At 33.6% G+C, this 20,737-nt stretch overlaps 1 protein-coding gene across 8 annotated transcripts in view; it reads left to right on the top strand.

Annotated features, from left to right (window-relative positions):
* PPP1R12A (protein phosphatase 1 regulatory subunit 12A) overlaps positions 1 to 20,737 on the top strand; it is a 184,102-nt gene that overhangs the window by 136,665 nt on the left and 26,700 nt on the right. For 5 of the 8 annotated variants that reach the window (XM_023738886.1, XM_023738887.1, XM_023738888.1 and 2 more), the window contains exons 10-17: positions 4,277 to 4,492; positions 5,727 to 5,821; positions 9,728 to 9,832; positions 10,713 to 10,880; positions 11,272 to 11,448; positions 18,775 to 18,865; positions 19,912 to 20,112; positions 20,358 to 20,526. In XM_023738886.1, the coding sequence (XP_023594654.1) occupies positions 4,277 to 4,492; positions 5,727 to 5,821; positions 9,728 to 9,832; positions 10,713 to 10,880; positions 11,272 to 11,448; positions 18,775 to 18,865; positions 19,912 to 20,112; positions 20,358 to 20,526 (1,222 nt within the window). The remainder of the gene's footprint in view (positions 1 to 4,276; positions 4,493 to 5,726; positions 5,822 to 9,727; positions 9,833 to 10,712; positions 10,881 to 11,271; positions 11,449 to 18,774; positions 18,866 to 19,911; positions 20,113 to 20,357; positions 20,527 to 20,737) is intronic. The other 3 variants (XM_023738883.1, XM_023738884.1, XM_004384614.2) reach the window with 3 other exon arrangements.

The raw sequence follows: 20,737 nt of genomic DNA on the forward strand, positions 1-20,737 counted from the left end.
TGCCTTCCAAATGATTTATAAATTTGAGGGGTAATTAAGGACAGTGAGAAAGGGAAAGCTTTTTTTTTAAAGGGTTTTTTGTTTGTTTGTTTCTTTCTTAATTGGCTAAATTTCAATTGGCCAGGTTTTGTAGCCAAACTTTATCTAAAATAATAAAGTCTTGATCTACTAAATATTTGCATTATTATTTTTAATGTATTGGGGAATCCTTTTTCCAGTATTATATGGCTTTAGAATCTGTTGTTATACTCAGTGATACTGATACTCCTTTACCTACTTTAATTTAGCATTTTAACATATTTTAAAGCTTGTTTCAAAATTTTACCTGTAACTTTAGAGGCCTAACAGATACAAATTTACTTAAACTAATTGTTAATTTTCAAATGCATTTTAAAATATTTTGCAGTTAAGAGTTCCAGATATTTCTAGGTTCCCGCTTACTACTTTGCATCTAATATTTAGACAAAGTTACCTTAAGTTCTCTGGCTTCTTCCACCAGTGTATAAGCTAGATAGATAGGTAGGTAGGTAGAGAGACAGACAGACCAGTGGCAAGGAATATATCACCAAAAATAAAGTTCATAAAACAGTAATAAATTTCACTTTTTTCTATAATAAATCATGGTAATTACAGAGAAAGATATAGTTGTATTCACTTGCAGTGATCTTCTCTTAAATTCTTAACTCTTCAACTAAAACTATTTCTGTGGCGATAAGATCAGGCTTCTGTGATTTGTTGAGCTATCTATAAGATCATCAGTTTTTTTACTTTTAAATTTTAACTAACAATAAGTTTACATAACTCTCTCTGATCAAAATAAATATTGTTGACATCTCTAAAACAGATTACCTACTTCACTATATGGATATTCATTCCAATAAAGTGTAAACTATTTTACTGAATGGTAAAACTCATTTGGAATTACGTGTTCTGGTTAATTGAATCCGCTTTCTAATAACCATAATAATTTTTTTAACAGAAGACTGCTATGTGCTGTGAGTATATGAAGTATGTTAATAAAGCTGTACAAATGTAGCACAATGATTTAAAAGTGGAAGAAATCATATTTCATTTGGGGTAGTGGGATCAGAACTTTTGAAATAGATTTTGAAAGGATTTGTACATAGTATTTCAACTGGAAGAGAGAAGAGGGGATTGTCCGGTTGAAAAGGAAGAAAGAGAAACAATAAGCAAAGTAGGGATAATATTTTGGTTGAATAGAGTATTTTGCAGGAAAATGAGGTGTCTGGTTTGAATGAATTATAGGGTGTATGTATATATAAAATAAAACAGGAAAAGTAAATCCAAATTGTGGAATGTCTTTATTTCTAGGATAACACCTTTATAATTTAATAGGCAGTGAATATGTAGTGAATCATAGAAGGTGTTTGAACAAGGCCATGAGAGAATTATTCTTTATAGAATATTTTTCTGGCAGTAATGTGAAGGTATGTTTGAGGTGAGAGGCTGATTAACCGAAGGTTTATTAGAAAGTCATTGAAGTTGGCCCAAAAGAAGGGTGATAAGGGTGTAAACCAGGGAAGGGGCATTGAGCTTATGAAGAAGAGGCAAAGACTTAAAGAGACTTGGAACCTAATTATGGATATAGAAAGATGACAGAAAAGAAGTCTAACATGACTGTGAAGTTTCAAACATAGAGGGTTGGAGAGATGGTTGGTACCATTAACAGAAATAGGGAGTTGAGGAATCAAGTAAAATTGATTTGAAAGTAAAGATATTTTAGACATACTGTGTTCCAGGTTTCAATTACAGTTCTACATAGTACATTCTACAGGTAAAAAGAAGTTCAGAACTAGGAATTTAGGAGTCAGACTGGGCTAGAGAATAACACATTTAAGAGTAAGCTGAATAAAATTAATATTTAGCCTGAGGGAGTAGAAAAGATCCTGCCCCCAACTCTCAAGAGAAGAAAGTGGAAAGAAGATGGGAGATCTGAGAATAGACTCTTGCAGTACTTATGTTGCAGGACTTCAACAATGAAAGTTGATAACAACAAAAAATACCAAGAAAAGAGGTGATCAGAAGAGTAGGAAAATCAAGATATTCTCCTGTTATGAGTCAAAAGAGAAGAGTCTCAGGCAGAAGTTATAGTTAAGTATTTCAGTAAGGTTTGTTTTCACACCAAGTGAAATTGAAAGGTGCTTTTAAACACATAAACCACTACTTAAATCTAAATGCACATTAGGCAGAGTTGAGGTAATCAGCCATTATGGTGTAACAAATGTCCTTTTCAAAACTGATATTACTGCTTCATTTTTGTCAACATTAAAATAACAGTAATAATAGTATTTCTTGTGTGGTTGTAAGGATTAAATGAGATAATCCATGTGACATACTTAATTTAATGCCTGACTTGTTAAATGATAGCTTCTTTTATAACATTCGGTAAATGTTACCTGCTATCTGGGCTACTTTATCATGAAGGAAAATATCTGTTTCCAGTTTGGGGAGGCTGGGTGAGTTTGAGAAGTTTTAGAGCAAAAATGGACAAACTGTTGGCTGTGGGCTAAACCCAACCCACTACCTGTCTTTTGTTACAGGTTGCAAGCTAAGAATGGTTTTAAATTTTTCAAGTGTTGGAAAAAATTCAAAAGAATATTATTTTGTGACGTTAATTCAAATTTCCAGTGTTCCTAAATAAAGTTTTATTGGAACACAGCCACACTCACTTATTTATGTATTATATAAGGCTGCTTTCCTGGTACAACAACATAGTTGAGTAGTTGCAATGAGACTATGGTTTGCAAAGCCTAAAATATTTACAGTCTAACACTTTACAGTAAAAGCTTTCCAACTGCTGTTCTAGAATACTATAGCTTTAAATTAAATAGCCTGAATATCATATTACATAGAATATTATGTATACATATGTTCCCAAATTTCTCAGTCCATAAACAGTGAGACACCCTAGTGTCTTGTTGATTTTTTTCACAGGGCCACTTGGCCAGAAGAAACTCCTAAGATTTTCATTTATTAAATAGTTAGATACAAATTAGTTAACAGCAGTTTGTGCAGTGTCCAAAAGATGTCATGTTTCTCTCAAAGATAATATATCCCACAGTGCCCTGTGATTTTGCTGTGGCACCCTGGGGCAGTAAATATGAAAGAGAGGGCTTTTAAAATATCAAACACTATGCTTGTAACAGCTACTGAGTTGCTGTATTCACTCATCTATATTTAACTGTGATTGAATATTTAAACTCTAGAAGCTGATGAAGTAAATTAGTTAAAGATAACAGATGTTGCATTTTTAGCACTGTTGGAAAGCTTATGGAATAAATATACATAAAAATAGCTTTTACTTGAAATGTTTTAACTTATATTTGTTGGGAATTCAAAGAGTAAACTTAAGGCTATGATATTATTATTAAATTAAATGTTATAATTAGAAAATGTTAATTTTTTATTCATTATGTTGGATTTAAAATTATTTAACCAGATCATATAAATGGATAAAAACAAAATTCATGTGCAGTAGTTTGTGCATTCGTACTATAATATCATCTACTCTGTGTGCCTTTAACTGCCTTAGAAATTTCCTTACTGGGTTCTTTCAGGTTATCTCATGCTAAAACTGCAACTTGTTCCCAGTACTTTTGAAGATTGGATCAATAGCCGACTATTGGGCTTTCATTTATTATAAAATTCTTTTAAAAACAAAAGTCGGGTTTTTTTCCTTAACTTTCCTTTTCTATTTTCATGCTTTCAATCTTCATCTCTTTACCTGTCTTATTTCAACTGGCTTTAGTATGATTTCATTGCTCCTATCATGCCTGTGGTGGAATCAGTAGATCCTGCATCATGGAGGCAGGGCTTGCGCAAAACTGGCATTGTTCTTGTGCCCAATAAGGGTGAAAAATCTATGGTGAGGCATTTTTATGTGCAAGGATTTATTAGGTTACAACATAACAAGTTTAATATAAATATTGGTTCCAAAGATGCATGGTTTTACGCCCTGATGGTGTGCGCATTTCTGTTTTCTGTATTTGCATCATAATTTTTCTGTGTGATAAAGAGTGTGGAGTGTGTTTTCTTAAATCTAACTTCTGGAGAGGTAGTACATTCCTTTTTCAGTTTTCGATCTTTACATTTTTTACTAAGACATTAACCTCCTTAGTAAAAGTTTCTTTTTCTTCCTGAAGCTATTAACTGCAATTTTAGACATATTATCTGTGAACTTCTCATTATCCAACTTAAGGACTGATCAGTCGTGATAGTTTTTTTTTTCTTTTTCTTAAATATACAATAAAAACAGTTTCCAACCTCAGCTGCTAAAATCTCTCCCAAAGAAGAAGAAAGGAAAGATGAGTCTCCTGCATCTTGGAGGTTAGGACTTAGAAAGACTGGCAGCTATGGTGCACTTGCTGAAATCACAGCATCTAAAGAGGCTCAGAAAGAAAAAGACACTGCCGGTGTTATGCGCTCAGCTTCAAGTCCCAGACTTTCCTCCTCTTTGGATAATAAAGAAAAGGTAATCTATTTCACAATCTAATTTCTATAATAATTCTAAAAATGTATTTTCCGGGAACGTCTAATCTGGTGACTATTCTTCTAGGAACTATTAGATCTAGATATAAACTTAACTCACCTGACTTCATGAATTAAAACATAATACAAATGTATCCACTTTAAACAGATACCTATAAGGTATCATAGGTACTAGAAAGATCTGGTGTATTCACCCAAAACATAAATTATGGGACTATAATGAATTAAAGGAATTCTTTATCTTACTTGAGAAATTACAATAGGGTGTATTAAGGAGCAACCTTATTTAATTTAGTATGCTTCAGTAAGTTTTTAGTAGTTTAGGAACACATTTAGTCTAGAACGTGAGTAATTTATAGGTTGCATTTATTCAGTATCTGAAACTTTTCTTTACCTGTTCTTTCATCTGACATATTACAAGCAACTTTGTCTTAATGAGTAGTTTTAAAAACTATATTTTGAGAAGCAGTATTAATATTGCATCACATAGGATGTACCACAGTTCATTCAACACAGTTTTATGTATCTGGAATATTTATTTTCTACTGCATTTTCTGTGCTTGGACTATTTTTTTCCATGTAGTTTTCTTCCTCTATTTAGAAGTGTTTCCTTGTATCAGAAATTTATAAACTAAATTTCTTATCAAGTAATTTTCAGATATTTTGAATTTTTATAAATTTATTACCCAATTGTTTTTTAGGTACTTTGTATCAGTATACCAGGGATGTATCAGAGAGCCATTGTCACTATACTCTGAACCAGATTTGGATAATTATAATTTAAATAACTTTTGTTTTGAATATTTTAATGTTTTATTTTAAAGGGTAAAATATCAAGGTGATGAATACTTTGTATAAGATAAATTATTGGACCTTCTCAATGAACTATATTTGAGACCCTATTTCTCTGTAAAAAAAAAAATATGGATGTTTTAGCTTATGACACTGCATTACTTTAAATAACCTGTTATAGAAGTTTTAGAAAAAATCATTAAAATATGGAGAAATTTTTCTTCCTTTCTTATATTAAAATATTATCTAATTCTAGACCCTAAGGGGGAAAGAAAAGAAATTTCAGTTTGAACAAACTTTGCGTGACTGTTGATGGACATCAATTTTAGAGACTGGGAACTGTGAAAATACTGTAAACTGATGACTGTGTGGATATGCATTGTTGAATAATCTTTGCTTCACTCATTATTTTCCCCGTTGTGCAGGAGAAAGACAGTAAAGGAACTAGGCTTGCATATGTTGCACCTACAATACCAAGAAGACTAGCCAGTACATCTGACATTGAAGAGAAAGAAAACAGGTGAATTCATAATGATTTGCTTTATGTTTTTTTACTATAAAATCTTTATTATTAGCATCAGAGATAGTCACTGTTGGAATGTGATCACAAGTAAGTCATTTTTAACTTCTGAGCTTAAGTTTTTTTGTTTTTAAGACGAGGCTGACATCTTCTTCTGCCTGGCTTACCTCACAGAATTGATACTCTAAAGTGAGACAGTATCTTTGAAAAAGTACTTTGGCAGTTCCAGGGTACCTTTATGCAAGTTATTTTCTATGACGACAGTGGCGATGATGGTATTTCAAGTGGTTCCCCCTTTTGCCTGTTTAGTAAATCAAAAAGGCAGTGACTTACTATCTATAAGTTACATTTGCATTCTCTAAACTCAAAGTAGAGATTTAGCTTTTAAAAAATATTTTTTTTGAAGACATGAATACAGGATATCAGAAATGTCACTTTATAGAACTAAGCAAAACAACCTATGCTATAATAATGATATGGCAGATACTTGCATAGCATTCCCTATGTGCTAAGCATTTTTATAAGTGCTTTTACATTATTAACACATTTAATTCTCACAGTGACTCTGTCAGGTGGTTGCTGTTATTACTCTCGTTTTAGAGAGGAGGAAATTGGGACAGATTAAGTAATTTGCCTAGGGTCACACAGTGTGCTGGGAAGTAGAAGAGCCAGGCTTTGAGCTCAAGCATTTCTGATACTGTCTACATGCCCACATCCCAATGCCATGATTATCTATATTTATAACATATATAAGTCCCTTAAGATAAATTGTAAAGAATTTTATTTTATACACTTCTGATAGACTATGTTTACATGTAGATCTAAGTTTTTAAAGATACTATGTAAAAGGACTTAGTACCGTACCTAGAATATAGTGGGCATTCAACAAATGGGAACCTGGGAGAATAATCTGAAAGCATTCACAGAAAGCTTTGTGAGAGGCACTGAAATTTCATCTAACTTTTGAAGCACGGGTAGAGAGGAGGGTTTATTTGTGGCACAGAGCACAGCTTATTTGAAACACTAAGGCATAAAAGACTTGTTAGCTAAATCATTCATTAATTCAGCAAATATTTATTGGGCATCTACTATGTTCAGTGTACAGCAAACCAAAAACCAAACCCACTGCTGTCAGGTTGATTCTGACTCATAGTGACCCTATACAACAGAGTAGAACTGCCCCATAGTGTTTCCAAGGAGCAGCTGGTGGATTCCAACTGCCGACCTTTTGGTGAGCAGCCGAACACTTAACCACTGCATCACCAGGGCTCCAACAGAGCGCTAGGAATGTACAGACAGAACCATGAACCAAAACAGTAGCTTCACGTTGTTCGTTATGAACTGGATTGACACACTCCATGTACATTTAACATCCATACCTCCAAAAAAGAGGGCCAAATGAGTTGGTTTGTTGTCATCCAATATGGAATGGCATAATGATGCATCAAGACAACTCACAAGCAATCAGCTTCCCTTACATTGACCCTAGGCTCCTGTCCATGATTTCGTCAGTTATGGTAGTTATCAGGAGTGGGTTTACTTCAAATGCATTGCTTAATTTAAGACAACTGCATGTACAGAGTTTCTCTCTCCTGCATACTGTTATTGCTTTTTATGTCCCATTACCTTACTAAATGTGAAAACATATTTTAGATGAAGAAACTGAAAGAGAGATCGATAACACAGCTAAACAGATGTCTCTAAGGTCCTTTATAGTTCAAAAGTATTTGATCTTTGAAAACTCGTAGCATATCAATTGGTTATTTTGCAGGCCATGCCAAAAAGGCTCACAAAAGTACCAATTGAGTGCAATTCCAATGTTTTAATCCTTTCAAATTTCAGCTTGATTTTATAAAAATAAAATGGGTTCTAAATAAATTCTCTCAGAATTCATTAAGCATTCATTCAGTAACTTATCAATAATTTGTTGCTTACTTTTGAATAGGTGAGGAAAGTACCCTGTGTTCTTTAATCCTTTGATTATTTCAAAATTAAAAGCTGCTATTGATAGACAGTTGGCATCAACTTGATGGCAACTAGTTTTTGGGTTTATTGATAAAGGAGCCCTGGTGGCGCAGTGGTTAAACGCTTGGCTGCTAACCAAAAGGTTGGTGGTTCGAACCCACCAGCTGCTCCATGGGAGAAAGATGTGAAAGTCTACTTCTGTAAAGATTTACAGCCTTGGAAGCCCTATAGGGCAGTTCTACTCTGTCCTGTAGGGTCGCTATGAGTCAGAATCAACTCGACAGCAGTGGGTTTGGGTTTGAGTTTATTGATAAAGAAAAAGGGAAATTTATTTTATGCTTGTCTGCACATTTCCATTTAAAGGATCTAATTTCTTATGTGCTTCAAATGGCCTTTATACCTGTAAAGAATTGGAATCACTCACAGGCACAACATGCTATCTTAGATGTATGAAGAAAGTGATACATAGGAGCTTTGTATTTTAGCAGAAAATTGTAGTTTTGTGTGTATCCATAATAAATTGGTTAAAGCTAGTTCATCTAGTGTTCTAACAACTAGAGATTTCTTTTGTCTATTATTTCAGTAGATTTACTTTCTAGTATCCATAATAATGTTCTGGTGGTCTTGTAAATAAATATCTTAAGTCCGTTCTGTATCATTAGTGTATATATGATAACTTACTGTTGGCTCTTCCCTAATGCTATAGGATTTCAAAATGGTTAGAACACATCATGCAGTGTTACCACAGGACTAGCAAAGATTTCTATCTAGTTTTGTTTGCTATCAAAAAAAAGGTTATTTAGTAGATAATTACTGAACATGAACATTTTCCTGGACCTAGAGGAAATAACGATGAGTAACATACACTCTCTTCCCTCATAGTGTTCGCTGTCTCATGTTATATAGGAAAATAATTAGCAATATAACAAGTACTAAAGTAGTAGGATGAACTTAAGTACTATAATTTTACTGGTGCCTGTAATTAATTATTATAGGTACTGATTGAAAATTTCTTCAGCACTTCACTGTCTGGATACCATTTATGTATTAATTTTATTATAATGAATAATGCTACTTCTTAATGTCTTCATCGTCATGTATAGCTCATCTTAAATTTGTTTCCATTGTTCGTTCATTTAACAAGTATTTATTGACAACTTCCTAATTGATAGGAGCTGGGGATACCACTGTGAACAATTCAAAGTTCCTGTTCCCATGGCACTTACATTCTAATGGGGTATATAGAAAGGGGGAACAAATAGGGAGATGTTATTCTCAGCAGAGAGAACATCAAGTGCTTGGTCCTGAGTAGAAGTAAACTTGGTGTTCATAAAACAGCAAAGAAGGCATTGTGGCTGGAACAGAGAGGTAGGAGATGAGGTCACAAACTAGTACATGCTCTCTATTTTGAACTTCTTGCAAAAAAGAAGAAAGGAGGGAGGAAAAGTCCTTACTTAACCACTGTCAACATTTTAGTTTGTTTCATCTGATTTTTCAGCACGTGGAGTTTGAGAACTTTTTAATATAGTTCTAATCATATTATATCCAGTTTTGTGTCTTGACTTTTTTTTCTCACCTAACATATCTTAAGCAGTCTTTATATGTTAGTACATATTTCCATTAAACATTATTTTTCATCAGTACCTAATATTCCATACAGTAGACCTGCTGAGGTTAAAGTTAACAGTCTCTTCAAGCTATAGACATTTAAATTGTCTATTATTTTGTGACCATAAATAATACTATGTAAAATCTTAATTAGGGTTTTATCTTAGGGATAGAGCCTTAGAACAGAAACTACTTTCACTTGCCATAAATATTAAAAACTTCCTCCCAGGGAATTTTACTAGTTTTTACTTCTACTAATCATTATTAGTATACAGCTTTCTTAACTCTATTTTAAAATTATCTACCTGAATCTGAAGGATATTCTTTTTACAGAGACTCTTCAAGTTTGCGAACAAGTAGTTCTTACACAAGAAGAAAATGGGAAGATGATCTCAAAAAGAATAGCTCAAGTAATGAAGGACAAACTTATCATAAAAGGTAATAATGTAATCTTAAGCAGCTTTTATGTATTTTTTTAATAAAATATATGAGGCAGTTTGTTTGGAGCCCCTAAATTTACCCGTCATGTAAGCAAATACATATTTTTATTAAATATTATATCTTTTGTTGCTTACATAAGACTTGATTTAAAGATACAGACTGTATATATTTAAAGATGAATGAAAATTTGCTTCTACTTATGCTTTTCTAGTATATATGTAATTAAACTTGGTATATTTTGAAGTATGTTCTATATTGTAGCATACTAAAAAGGAAATGCTTATGTAATTGACAAGAACAATTGAAATAGGTCAATTATGTAATTTATCTGGTCATCATTTGGTAAACTGGAAAGTTTCTGCTCACCTTAGAGCTCAGAGCTATGGAAATGCCTTGAATGGAATGCTGATAATATCGTATTGGAGAGGGAAAAAAAACCTATAAATTATTTTCTTTTCTGAAATGACCATATGAACACATACAGTGTTGGCATGGGCCACTCATAGGGATCTGACCCTTTGCTGAAACAATTTTCTTCAGAAATGTCAGTCTTACTTTCCCTGGGTGAATCCAAGCCAGAGTATTTTTCTCAGGCTCAGCTTAACATATAGTCTGGAACAGTTCTAGAAATGTGAAATATCAAATCACCTTTGAGTCTTGCTTAGAGGGGGAGCAGTAAAATGATACACTACCAAATTAGTTAAATATCTAGACTCTAGCAAGTTGTAGATGCAACTCTTGGTGCTGGAGCTGGTGGTGTATTAGGAACACAATTTTTTAGATTTTTCATAGCCTTATGAGTCTGTATAATGTAGAAACATTAACTATAGAATACACATACAAACACATCCTATATAGATATGACTCTTTCCTTTAGTTGTTCCTTTGGTAGAAGACAAGATGATTTGATTAGTTCTAGTGTTCCAAGCACCACATCAACACCAACAGTTACCTCTGCAGCTGGGCTTCAGAAAAGCCTGCTTTCCAGCACAAGCACTACTACAAAGATTACAACGGGTTCTTCCTCAGCAGGCACACAAAGCAGGTAAGTCACAGATACATTTTGTGTTCAGGTCTACTGTGTGCTTATGTATGTGCATGCGTTTTTGTTTAGATTGTGGGGCTCTGGATTTTTTCATTTTCCTTGTTAAAATTATTTACAGACAAAAATTGGTACCAAAAAGAGGTAATTATGCATGCCAGGGGAAAAAAAATAAGTTCCTGAATTAAGAATTTTCCTTGAATTAGATTGCTTAAAATGTAAGTTTCTTTGATAGTCCTGGGTGAGCTTTTTGGTTCATAGTTGAAAGATGTCTGGCCTTCTGTTTTAAAAAAAATCCATCCCTTGAGTCACATGTTTTCAGCTGCTAGAAAGTGCTTTCATTGTTTAGCTGTTTTCCTTTTCTCTTTTTGTGTTGTTGCTTATGATGCTCTAGTACCTCAAATCGTTTGTGGGCTGAGGATAGTACTGAAAAAGAAAAGGACAATGTTCCTACGACAGTGACCATTCCTGTTGCTCCAACTGTTGTAAATGCTGCAGCTTCTACCACAACTCTGACTACAACTACTGCTGGCACTGTCTCCTCCACATCAGAGGTCAGGGAGAGACGCAGGTGTGTAAAGGTCCTAAATAGTACTGCTGATATATCTTGCCCAGTGATGAAAGTTTTTTGTTTTTTTTAATCTTGTGAAATTGGTGAACATCTGTCCAGTGACCTAATAAATGAAATAATCTTTGTCAGCTCAGAGCTATGTAAATTAATATAGCTAGGGATTATTTTCATTTAGACTTGGTAACCTGCCTCTGAGGAATCCCTGAGTGGCACAATTGGTTAAACACTTGACTACTAGCCAGAAGGTTGGAGGTTTGAATCCAGCCAGAGGTGCCTCTGAAGACAGGCCTGGTGATCGGCTTCTGAAAGGTCACAGCCTTGAAAACCCTATGGAGCAGTTCTACTCTGTACACATGGAGTTGCTATAACTTGGAACTGACTCGAGGGCAACTAACAACAGCAATAACCCATTTCTGACAGAATGTTTTTTTTTTTCTTAATAGGCAGTGAGCCATATAGTTGGTTGTCTTCTTACTTAGCCATTTTAGTTTTTTGGTGGTGGTTTTAATTCAGAATGTTTTTAATAATGAAGACCTAGACATACACAAACACAGAAAACTAGATGTAGCATGTATTAAAAACAGGTTTTATCATTTTTCTCATTGGGCCCCCATATTTTTAAAAAACATGATGGATATTAAACTGTTTCAGTTGTTTTTGAGAATTTCATTTTAAGATTATATTGGTAAGGAAAAGCTTCTGTGCATATATGTAAGCCAGTTAATTTTAAGTTTGTTAAATACATTCACTTAGTTTTAATTCTGGTACACAGAAACCAAACCCACTGCTGTCGAGTCTATTCTGACTGAAAGCAACCCTATAGAACAGAGTAGAACTGCCCCATAGGGTTTCCAAGGCTGTAATCTTTACGGAGGCAGACTAACACGTCTTTGTCCCGAGGAGCAGCTGGTGGATTTGAACCGCTAACCTTTTGCTTAGCAGCTGAGCGCTTAACCACTGCTCTACCAGAGCTCCTTAATTAATTTTAAGTTTATTGAATACATTTACTTAGTTTTAATTCTGGTACACAGTAGGCACTCATATATTTGAATGGAAAAAAAAAAAATCTATGAATTTATTTTGTGTACTTAAATGCATTTAAGAGCATTGCTCACTTTTCCTGCTACTGACTATTAGTATGGAATCATAGACGTGGAAAGGAAATTACCTATTATCTTTTGTGATATCTTTGCTTTACAGATAAGGAAACTGAGACCTAGAGATTTTAGGTATAGTTACTTAGTTTGAGAACTGAAGCTAGACCCCAGATTGCAGGAGAATCAGCTCAGTGTTCTTTCTGCTGTATTATGCATAGTCCCTAGTTATGAGTTGTATTTTTTTCCTCTTGAAAAAGAAGAAAATCTTCAGAAACTAAGTGTAAACTTCATTTTTGTATCTTGTTCTAATTAGCTGCATAAATCATTTACTTACTAAAATATCATCCAGATCAACTTTGCTTTATTTCTGGCACATATTGTTCATATACAAAGTGGTACTCATCCTTTGTCTCTGGTGCCTAGCAAAATGCCTGCCTATAATAGTAGCAGCCTTACAGTAAACATTTGTGGTGAGTATATGAAAAGTAACAAGTTACTGTTATAAAGGCCAAATCTTCAATAGTGATTTTGTTGAGACTCTTAGAACTACAATTTTAAATATTTTCTTTTCTGTGAGTACATCTTTAGTTTCTATCAGAATATTTATATTTCATTTCTATTTCTGTAGTAACATACAGTGATATTTGTATAACACCAGTGCAAGTTAGAGACTCAAAATTAATATTGAGCACTTTTTGATTTGAATTACTGGTGTTAGTCATATCATTTTCATTATTCATCCTTTTTTTTTTCCCTATATTTAAACCAGTTCTAGGTTTTTGTGGTGCTTTCAATAAGACCATACAGCCAACAGAAATGAGATGATCTTAAGGCATCCCATTCTCTTGTACTAAAAATAAGTTTGAAAGCTTTGTTTTTCTTTCAGGGAAGTTGAGGGGAGGAAGGGTTTGGAGTCCTTGTTTTTTTTTACTCCTTTTCTGCCATATTCCCAAAATCAGAATCCTCTCTGGGTCAAAACCTCCTTTTCTATAAATTGAGGTGTTGGAGTTACGTAATTTTTAATTTCTAGAAATCTTTCTGTCTTTAGCATTCCATGCTTTTAAAAATTTCTCCTGTGACAATTAAATCCTAATGACTGTCACCCTGAAATCATCAGTTCTTACAGAACAAACAAATTATGATACGTAACCTCAGTGTTCTTCATATTTGTGTTCTGTTGGAGAGAGTTGAATATACTTTTTAGAACTGATGGGAAGACATTAAAGACTGAGAATTATGCATTTGGAGATATTGTTAGGGCAGAGCAGGTTCTAAGAGCATGAGAAAAAATGTGTTTGTTGACATTTTTCCTGCTGTATACAGAAATTTTGCTTGTCTTTGTTTCAGTGATGTTTGCAGTGATATTGTTTGTGTTTTGTTCCATGTGAAATAATTGTTTGTGATTTTGAATACATTGTTAGCCTCTTCTGTTTGTCTTTTAATTGACTTTTAATTAAATTTCATTAATGGTTCTGAAATGTATGATTGAAATTTTTCCAAAAAATGTATATATAATGACTTAAGAATATATTTTGGCTGAAGAAGGCAAGGCAGTACCTTTATGCCATATGTACCAGAGGGTATTATGTAAAGTTACCGTGCACACTACTAAATTCCACAGTATTCTCAAATTTTCCTGTTTTTATTAATCCCAGTATCCTGTTTTTGTTGGTTAGAATTTTCAGTGGATTAATTTTTGATTGGCAGTAGGGAGGAGAAGCTACTTTTAAATAGATGGAGCATAATAGCAAATCCTTTTGCTGTTTAAGGACTGTCTAATTCTTCATAGTCTTTTCATACTGCAAAACAATACCTTACTAATAATTTCATATTTGTAGAGTGAATTCACATGGAACTGTTGCTTTAGTGTAACCACTGTTTGGTGCAGCCAGCTCCCATTTGCCCATTTTTCTTCACTCTGGAAGGAAAAATGCCAAGTGAGAAACAAGTGTGGCTGTTCAGTTTTTTAGGGATGTAATTTTATTGACTAACCGAAATGTAGATATTATAAATAAATATAAACATTTCAATTAATGTCAGTGAAATAAACTATAGAATAATTGCATTTATTGAAAAATAGCCTTAATTAAAAACAAAAAAAACTAAAAACCTTCTGTTCAGAAAATAGTAAGCCATCTAAGACTACCAAGAGTACAATTATATACCCTGGATAGCTATAAGAGAGAGATCCAATATGACAGAGACTGGCTGGTAAATTCTACCATCTTTTTGATAATCAGTTCTTTGGAATTAAAAAAATAAAATATGTAAATTATCTTTCTTCTCTATATCCTATTCTTGGAGCCCTGGTGTCACAGTGGTTAAGAGCTTGGCTGCTAACCAAAATGTTGGCAGTTCAAATCCACCAGCTGCTCCTTGGAAACCCTGTGGATCATTCTGCTATGTCCTGTAGGTCATTATGAGTTGGAATCAACTTGACGGTAATGGGTTTCGTTTTTTGGTTTGTTATATCCTATTCTTAGAGGTCTGCTCAACAATCAAATAGAGGAAATAATATTGTATATTACAAATTGTGATAGGCTAGTTTTTTAGGCTATTTTGGGGCAAATGTATGGAAAATTAAAATGAACAGATTTTATAAATCTTTCAACTAGTAATTTTTATCCCCCTAACCTGCATATGGAGCCCTGGTGGTATAGTGGTTAAGAGCTATGGCTGCTAACCAAGTTGTTGGCAGTTCAAATCCACCAGCCATTCCTTGGAAACCCTATGGGGCAGTTCTTCTCTGTCCTGTAGGGTCACTATGAGTTGGAATCTACTCGATGGCAGTGGGTTTTGTTTTTTACCTGCATATGTTAAAACAGTATAATAAATCGATGTATTAACTTTTGTAGTAACTTGAAACTGTTGAAAAAGAATCCAGGCTCATTAGGAGAGAGTGCAATGGTTGATAAATGCTGTCTGCCATGACAGTAAAACAGGAAAGTGACACCACCAGTTTCACTTGTTTTTTCCTGTTTTAAACTAAATACAAAAACTTTGGTCATACAGAGAAGGAGCCAGAGTTCAAGAGTGTATGTTCATACTTGTTTTCAGAGCAGCCCATGAAGTGCTGAAGTGATACATGGCAGCCATCTGGCCTGCTATAAATTTTGTTTAACCAGATTAGCTATCACATTTAAGTTTCATCTACTTTTATTTATTTGTTTTTCTCATCTGGTAGAAGTCCAGAAAGAAATCATTTGCATAGTAGGACAAGTAGGTGCATAAGTTTCAAATGAGTGAATAAAAATTAGCCACTGGGAACATATTTTCTAAACTGATGTTGCAGGGTGCACTTCTGCACCTTATATTAATAGATGTGCCACAAAAGAAAAAAAAAATTCTTACTTAAATGATTTTGTGAAATGCTGAGTTAAACAAATGCAGGTTTCTTCCCTTGATTCTTCTCAGACCCTTTAATATGTTATTGTGATTTTCTTAGAGAAGGTTGGAATGTGTAGCATTTCCCAAATTTATTAATCAACTTCCGCATCAGTCAGGCCCCTCATATCATATCCTAGAATTAATGTTTCTTAGACATTCATAAAGATTATCAGTTGTTCTCTTTCTGTATTTAAATTACTCGTTCCAGAAAAATCATTCCAGTTGTTGTAAAAAATAGGAAGTTTCCCTGAATAAAAACCTTAAAACCCAAGAGAGCTGATACATAAACAGAAAGGAAATTATAAAGCAATGGGAGAAGAGAGGAGCATCAGCGTTAGTGCACCATGAGCATGATGGAAGAGAGGGCTGGCCCTACCAATTCTACTCATCTCTTTGGATCTATGCATTGGTACAGATGAAGCCATATGTAGCAGAATCTCAACTAAGGGAAAGTCAAACTAAGAAAAGGTTGATAACCAAAGTATGTGATTAAGTGGATTTTCCTCCCTGCCTTATATTTTTAGGAGAACAGGTTAAAGTAACAAACAATTAGGAATATAACTAAAAACTAAATAAAATAAAACCTTTAGGTTATGGATTTAGTACAGTACTAATATTTTAGTAGAATCCAAATTTGGTAAGTAGAGCTCTTCAATGAAATGGCTTGTTGATAACATAAATATAGTGCTACTATAACAGCAGACAGACACAATCTTTCAGGATGTCCTAGAAATGTAGAGGTGAAAACGTGGTACATATGGATGAAATTAAAAAGAGAAAAAAAAGTTATATCTTCATGAGACATTGCCGTAAGTTACTCAGCCAGCTAGAGGAAACAGGTGATATTTTCTCAAACAAGGTCATAAAAACCACTTAAGTCAAAATGTAGTGGTGGTGGGATTTTCATCTTTCTCCAAATTTGCCAGGTGGCTCATTCAAGTAAAAACCTTTTAAGAATTTCTTGACTTTACCTTGCTCGCATTTCATCTCTAATTATAGTAGAAGCAACAAGGAGAACCAGCCCTCTGGAACTAATTTTAGCCAATAAAGTAAGAGCTAATTGAGGAAATTAAGGCAACTAGGATCTTACGTGGGAAATGGCATTGTCATCTTAGAGTAGTTGATTAGCTAAGGAGCCGAGTGCTAGGAATAACGGGTCGTGTATTCTAGTTTTAGAGAGACAGATTTCAAAAAAATTCAAGAGTGTGGAGAGAAAGAAATATGAATTCCTATACCTAAAAGGAACGGGGCTTTTCTAAATAGAATTCTGAAGAAACTAAATGTTTCAAAGGAGCTTGAAGATGTGGCTGAATTCTGTGAGTTCGGAGTTTTAAAGGACATACAAAACATAGACAATAAGGTATAAAAAGCAGGATAAATTCATAAGTTTGTTACGAATAGATGAATAGTATAACAGGGAGGTTAAAGAGCAGAATTGAATTACAAATTGAGAAGAATACTAAAGATAACAAAAGAGCTTTTTTAAAGGTAGCATTTGAATAAAGAACTCACTAGACCAGTGCTTGAGGTTTGGAGAGGTGGCAGGTGGTATAAAGTCAATAAATTTAACAAACAACATAGAAAATTGATTTATTCAATTTCTGTATTTTCTGAGAAAAATGAGCTAGATGGTAATATAATTAGATAAAGCATAATGACTGAACTTTCAAGTAACACTGGCTGTTGAGGGGAGGTTCCTTTGTGTTGCCAGGGCTCTGTCTTGTCTTTGCCTGTTTGACCTTTTTATCAACTATTTAACTCTTGACATAGATTGTATACTTTTGAAATTGTGCACATCCTGTGACAGGAATGGACCATAATCTGATGAAATTTACTAAAGATATATGCCAAGTCCTTTTCTTCATATCAGAAAATCATTTACTCAAGAGTAAGTTGCTGGTGTAGAGCCAGTTCATATGTAAAAAAAACTCAAAATTATGGAACAAGATGTGATGTCTACCAAAAACGTCATTAATAATGACAAGACTATAAGGGCATACTGCTTACTCACTTGTCATCCCATATCCTGAATGTTGCATTCAGTTCTAACGATGTACCAGAAGAAATCATTGACAGATCTAGAGTTTAGCCAGATAACATCACTTATCATCTAGGTTGGTGTTGCAGGGAACCAATAAAGGGACTTAGCGGTATGATGGAAGGAACTAGGACTGCTTATCCTAGAGAATAAAAGATTTAGAAAGGATTTTGATCCCTGTCCTCAAATATTTGAAAATACTGTTAGGAATTTAAAGTTCTTTTTCAGTATGGCTTTAAAACAATAGAACAGCACCCGTAAAGGAATATGATTAATAGGTAAATTTTAACTTAAGTTTAGAACAAACTTACAAATCAACATTGAATGTTACTTCAAAAAAGAGGTTAGATTACTAGTTTTCACTTACTTCGTTGGGGAAAAAAAAACTTCCTGAATTAAAAAAAAAGCAAAAAAAAATATTTTCATCCCCCATCCATCGTAGTAAATTGTGATTTTGCTAAGTGAAATGCTTCTACCTCTTTCAAAAGATCTAAAATCTTTAATCTTTGATTCTTTAAATCCTTTTATAAAAGTGTATTCCTCCTTAAGATTACATGATAAAAAAAAAAGGAGGAAGAACTTGAAAAAAAAACATGTTAATATGATTAGTTCCAATCCAAAAAGAAATTGATTATTAGAGTGCATTGTTGAATTTCAGAGTGGGTGCAACCAATTTCTGAAGACTGTTTTTCTTAAAACTCAATGAAAAATACTAAATTTGTGTGTTTCATTCACGCACATTCATATATAATTATATTCACAAGTACTGTATTTCAAACTGACAATTTTTATTTATTACTGTAGATCATACCTCACTCCTGTTAGGGATGAAGAGTCTGAATCCCAAAGAAAAGCAAGATCTAGACAAGCAAGACAGTCTAGAAGATCAACACAGGTATATTTAATATATATAATATTTAAAACTTAAATTACCTTCCTCCTTTTTACTTTTTCACTTTCTTACGAAAATATTGATGTCATTATATAGTGACAAAAGATAAAGAAAGCTTGCTTTAGTAATCCTTCTATCACCTTTGGTATATAACAACATGGTTGCACTTTTACTGTTATTTTTCATATCATTAGCTATTATGCCTTTGTGTTTCTTTGAATATTTATTTTTATGTCCCTATTTCCTAATATGGTACATAGCACAGAGTAAGTATAAGTGTTAAAATGAATTAATCATATATGATGTTTAATAATTATTAAAGAGTTCTGTGAATACTTGGAGGTGGGCAAGGGGTGGTAGAGGATAGGCCTCTCTTTATATTTGTAATATCAAACAGCTAATGTGTAAGTATGAGAAAAACGTTACTCAGGCTAGTTATTACCTCTTTACCTCCTCTTTGCCATGATATCTCTGTCTTTACTGTTCTACAGTTGAGGATCTCCACAGTCCAGTTTCAGCTGTTTAATCCTAACCATTACTTAGCTTTAAAGCTGGACTATTTGCTAGTTTCTTAACGTATTTTTTTTTCTTTGTACCTTTTACATCTTGAAATCTAACCTGTTCTAAAAGGCATAATCTTCAGAGATGATTTCTTTAATGGAATCTCCTCTGTAAGCCTTACTGATGATTATTTATGTGTATACATAAACACATATGTAAAAATATGTAAGCTGTAATATATATATCCCTTCTCTGAACTTCTTGAGAGCATTATATATTCTTGTGGTATTTCTGTCATCTCTCATACTATATTTTTCATTTTTTGCATGCAGAGACAATTTCTTACATGTGTGTATATCTTTCCCAGTACGTATCGTTGTGCTTGCTCATAGTGATACCTCATAGAATGAATGTGACTTGCTGAGTAGAAAATCTGTTTCTCAGTTTGCAAACCAGTATTTGACCTTTAATACATCTCCTTCTGAAATATTCCTTTGAAACAAGTTTTAATGCATCTCGTAATTAAATTTATCTTTTTTTGTTTTCAGGGGGTGACATTGACTGATCTTCAAGAGGCTGAAAAAACAATAGGACGAAGTCGCTCTACCCGAACTAGAGAACAAGAAAATGAAGAAAAAGAGAAAGAGGAAAAAGAAAAACAGGATAAAGAGAAGCAAGAAGAAAAGAAGGAATCAGAAACATCTAGGGAAGATGAGTATAAACAAAAATACTCCAGAACATATGATGAGGTAATGGTATACCAACAACACAGCTAGGTCAAATGTTAAGAATATTTTCTTGTGATTCTCTATGTTCAGGAGATTTATATACCAACACACCATATACAGAGTACTTGAAAATATTTTAACTGGAAATCTGAATTACTTTGGCATAATTAGAACAGTAAAAACCTTTTCTTTGTGGACTTTAGTGTTCTTTCTGTTTTTAATTGTGTGTACTATTTTAAGTGGGTTTTAATTTTGATGTTTCACAGACTTACCAGCGTTACAGACCAGCATCGACTTCAGGTTCAGCCACTCCATCTTCTTCACTTTCTACCATGAGCAGTTCACTCTATGCTTCAAGTCAACTAAACAGGCCAAACAGTCTTGTAGGTATAACTTCTGCTTACTCCAGAGGATTAACAAAAGAGAACGAAAGAGGTAAGAAGACCAAATTTTGAAAACACTTTGTTCCCTCTAAGTAATCCTTTAAATTGACTCTCCCTAATTAATAGTTCGGCAGAAACTGTCACTAAAACTGAAACTGTAACTCATTCTACCTAAATAGAAAAATATGATGGTTGAGAATGAAAAAATTAGAAAATGATATGGTCTGGACTTGATACCTATATCGTTATAAACTTAAGACTTC

This window comes from Trichechus manatus, unplaced genomic scaffold (assembly GCF_000243295.1).
Source record: "Trichechus manatus latirostris isolate Lorelei unplaced genomic scaffold, TriManLat1.0 scaffold00125, whole genome shotgun sequence".
NCBI lineage: Eukaryota > Metazoa > Chordata > Mammalia > Sirenia > Trichechidae > Trichechus > Trichechus manatus.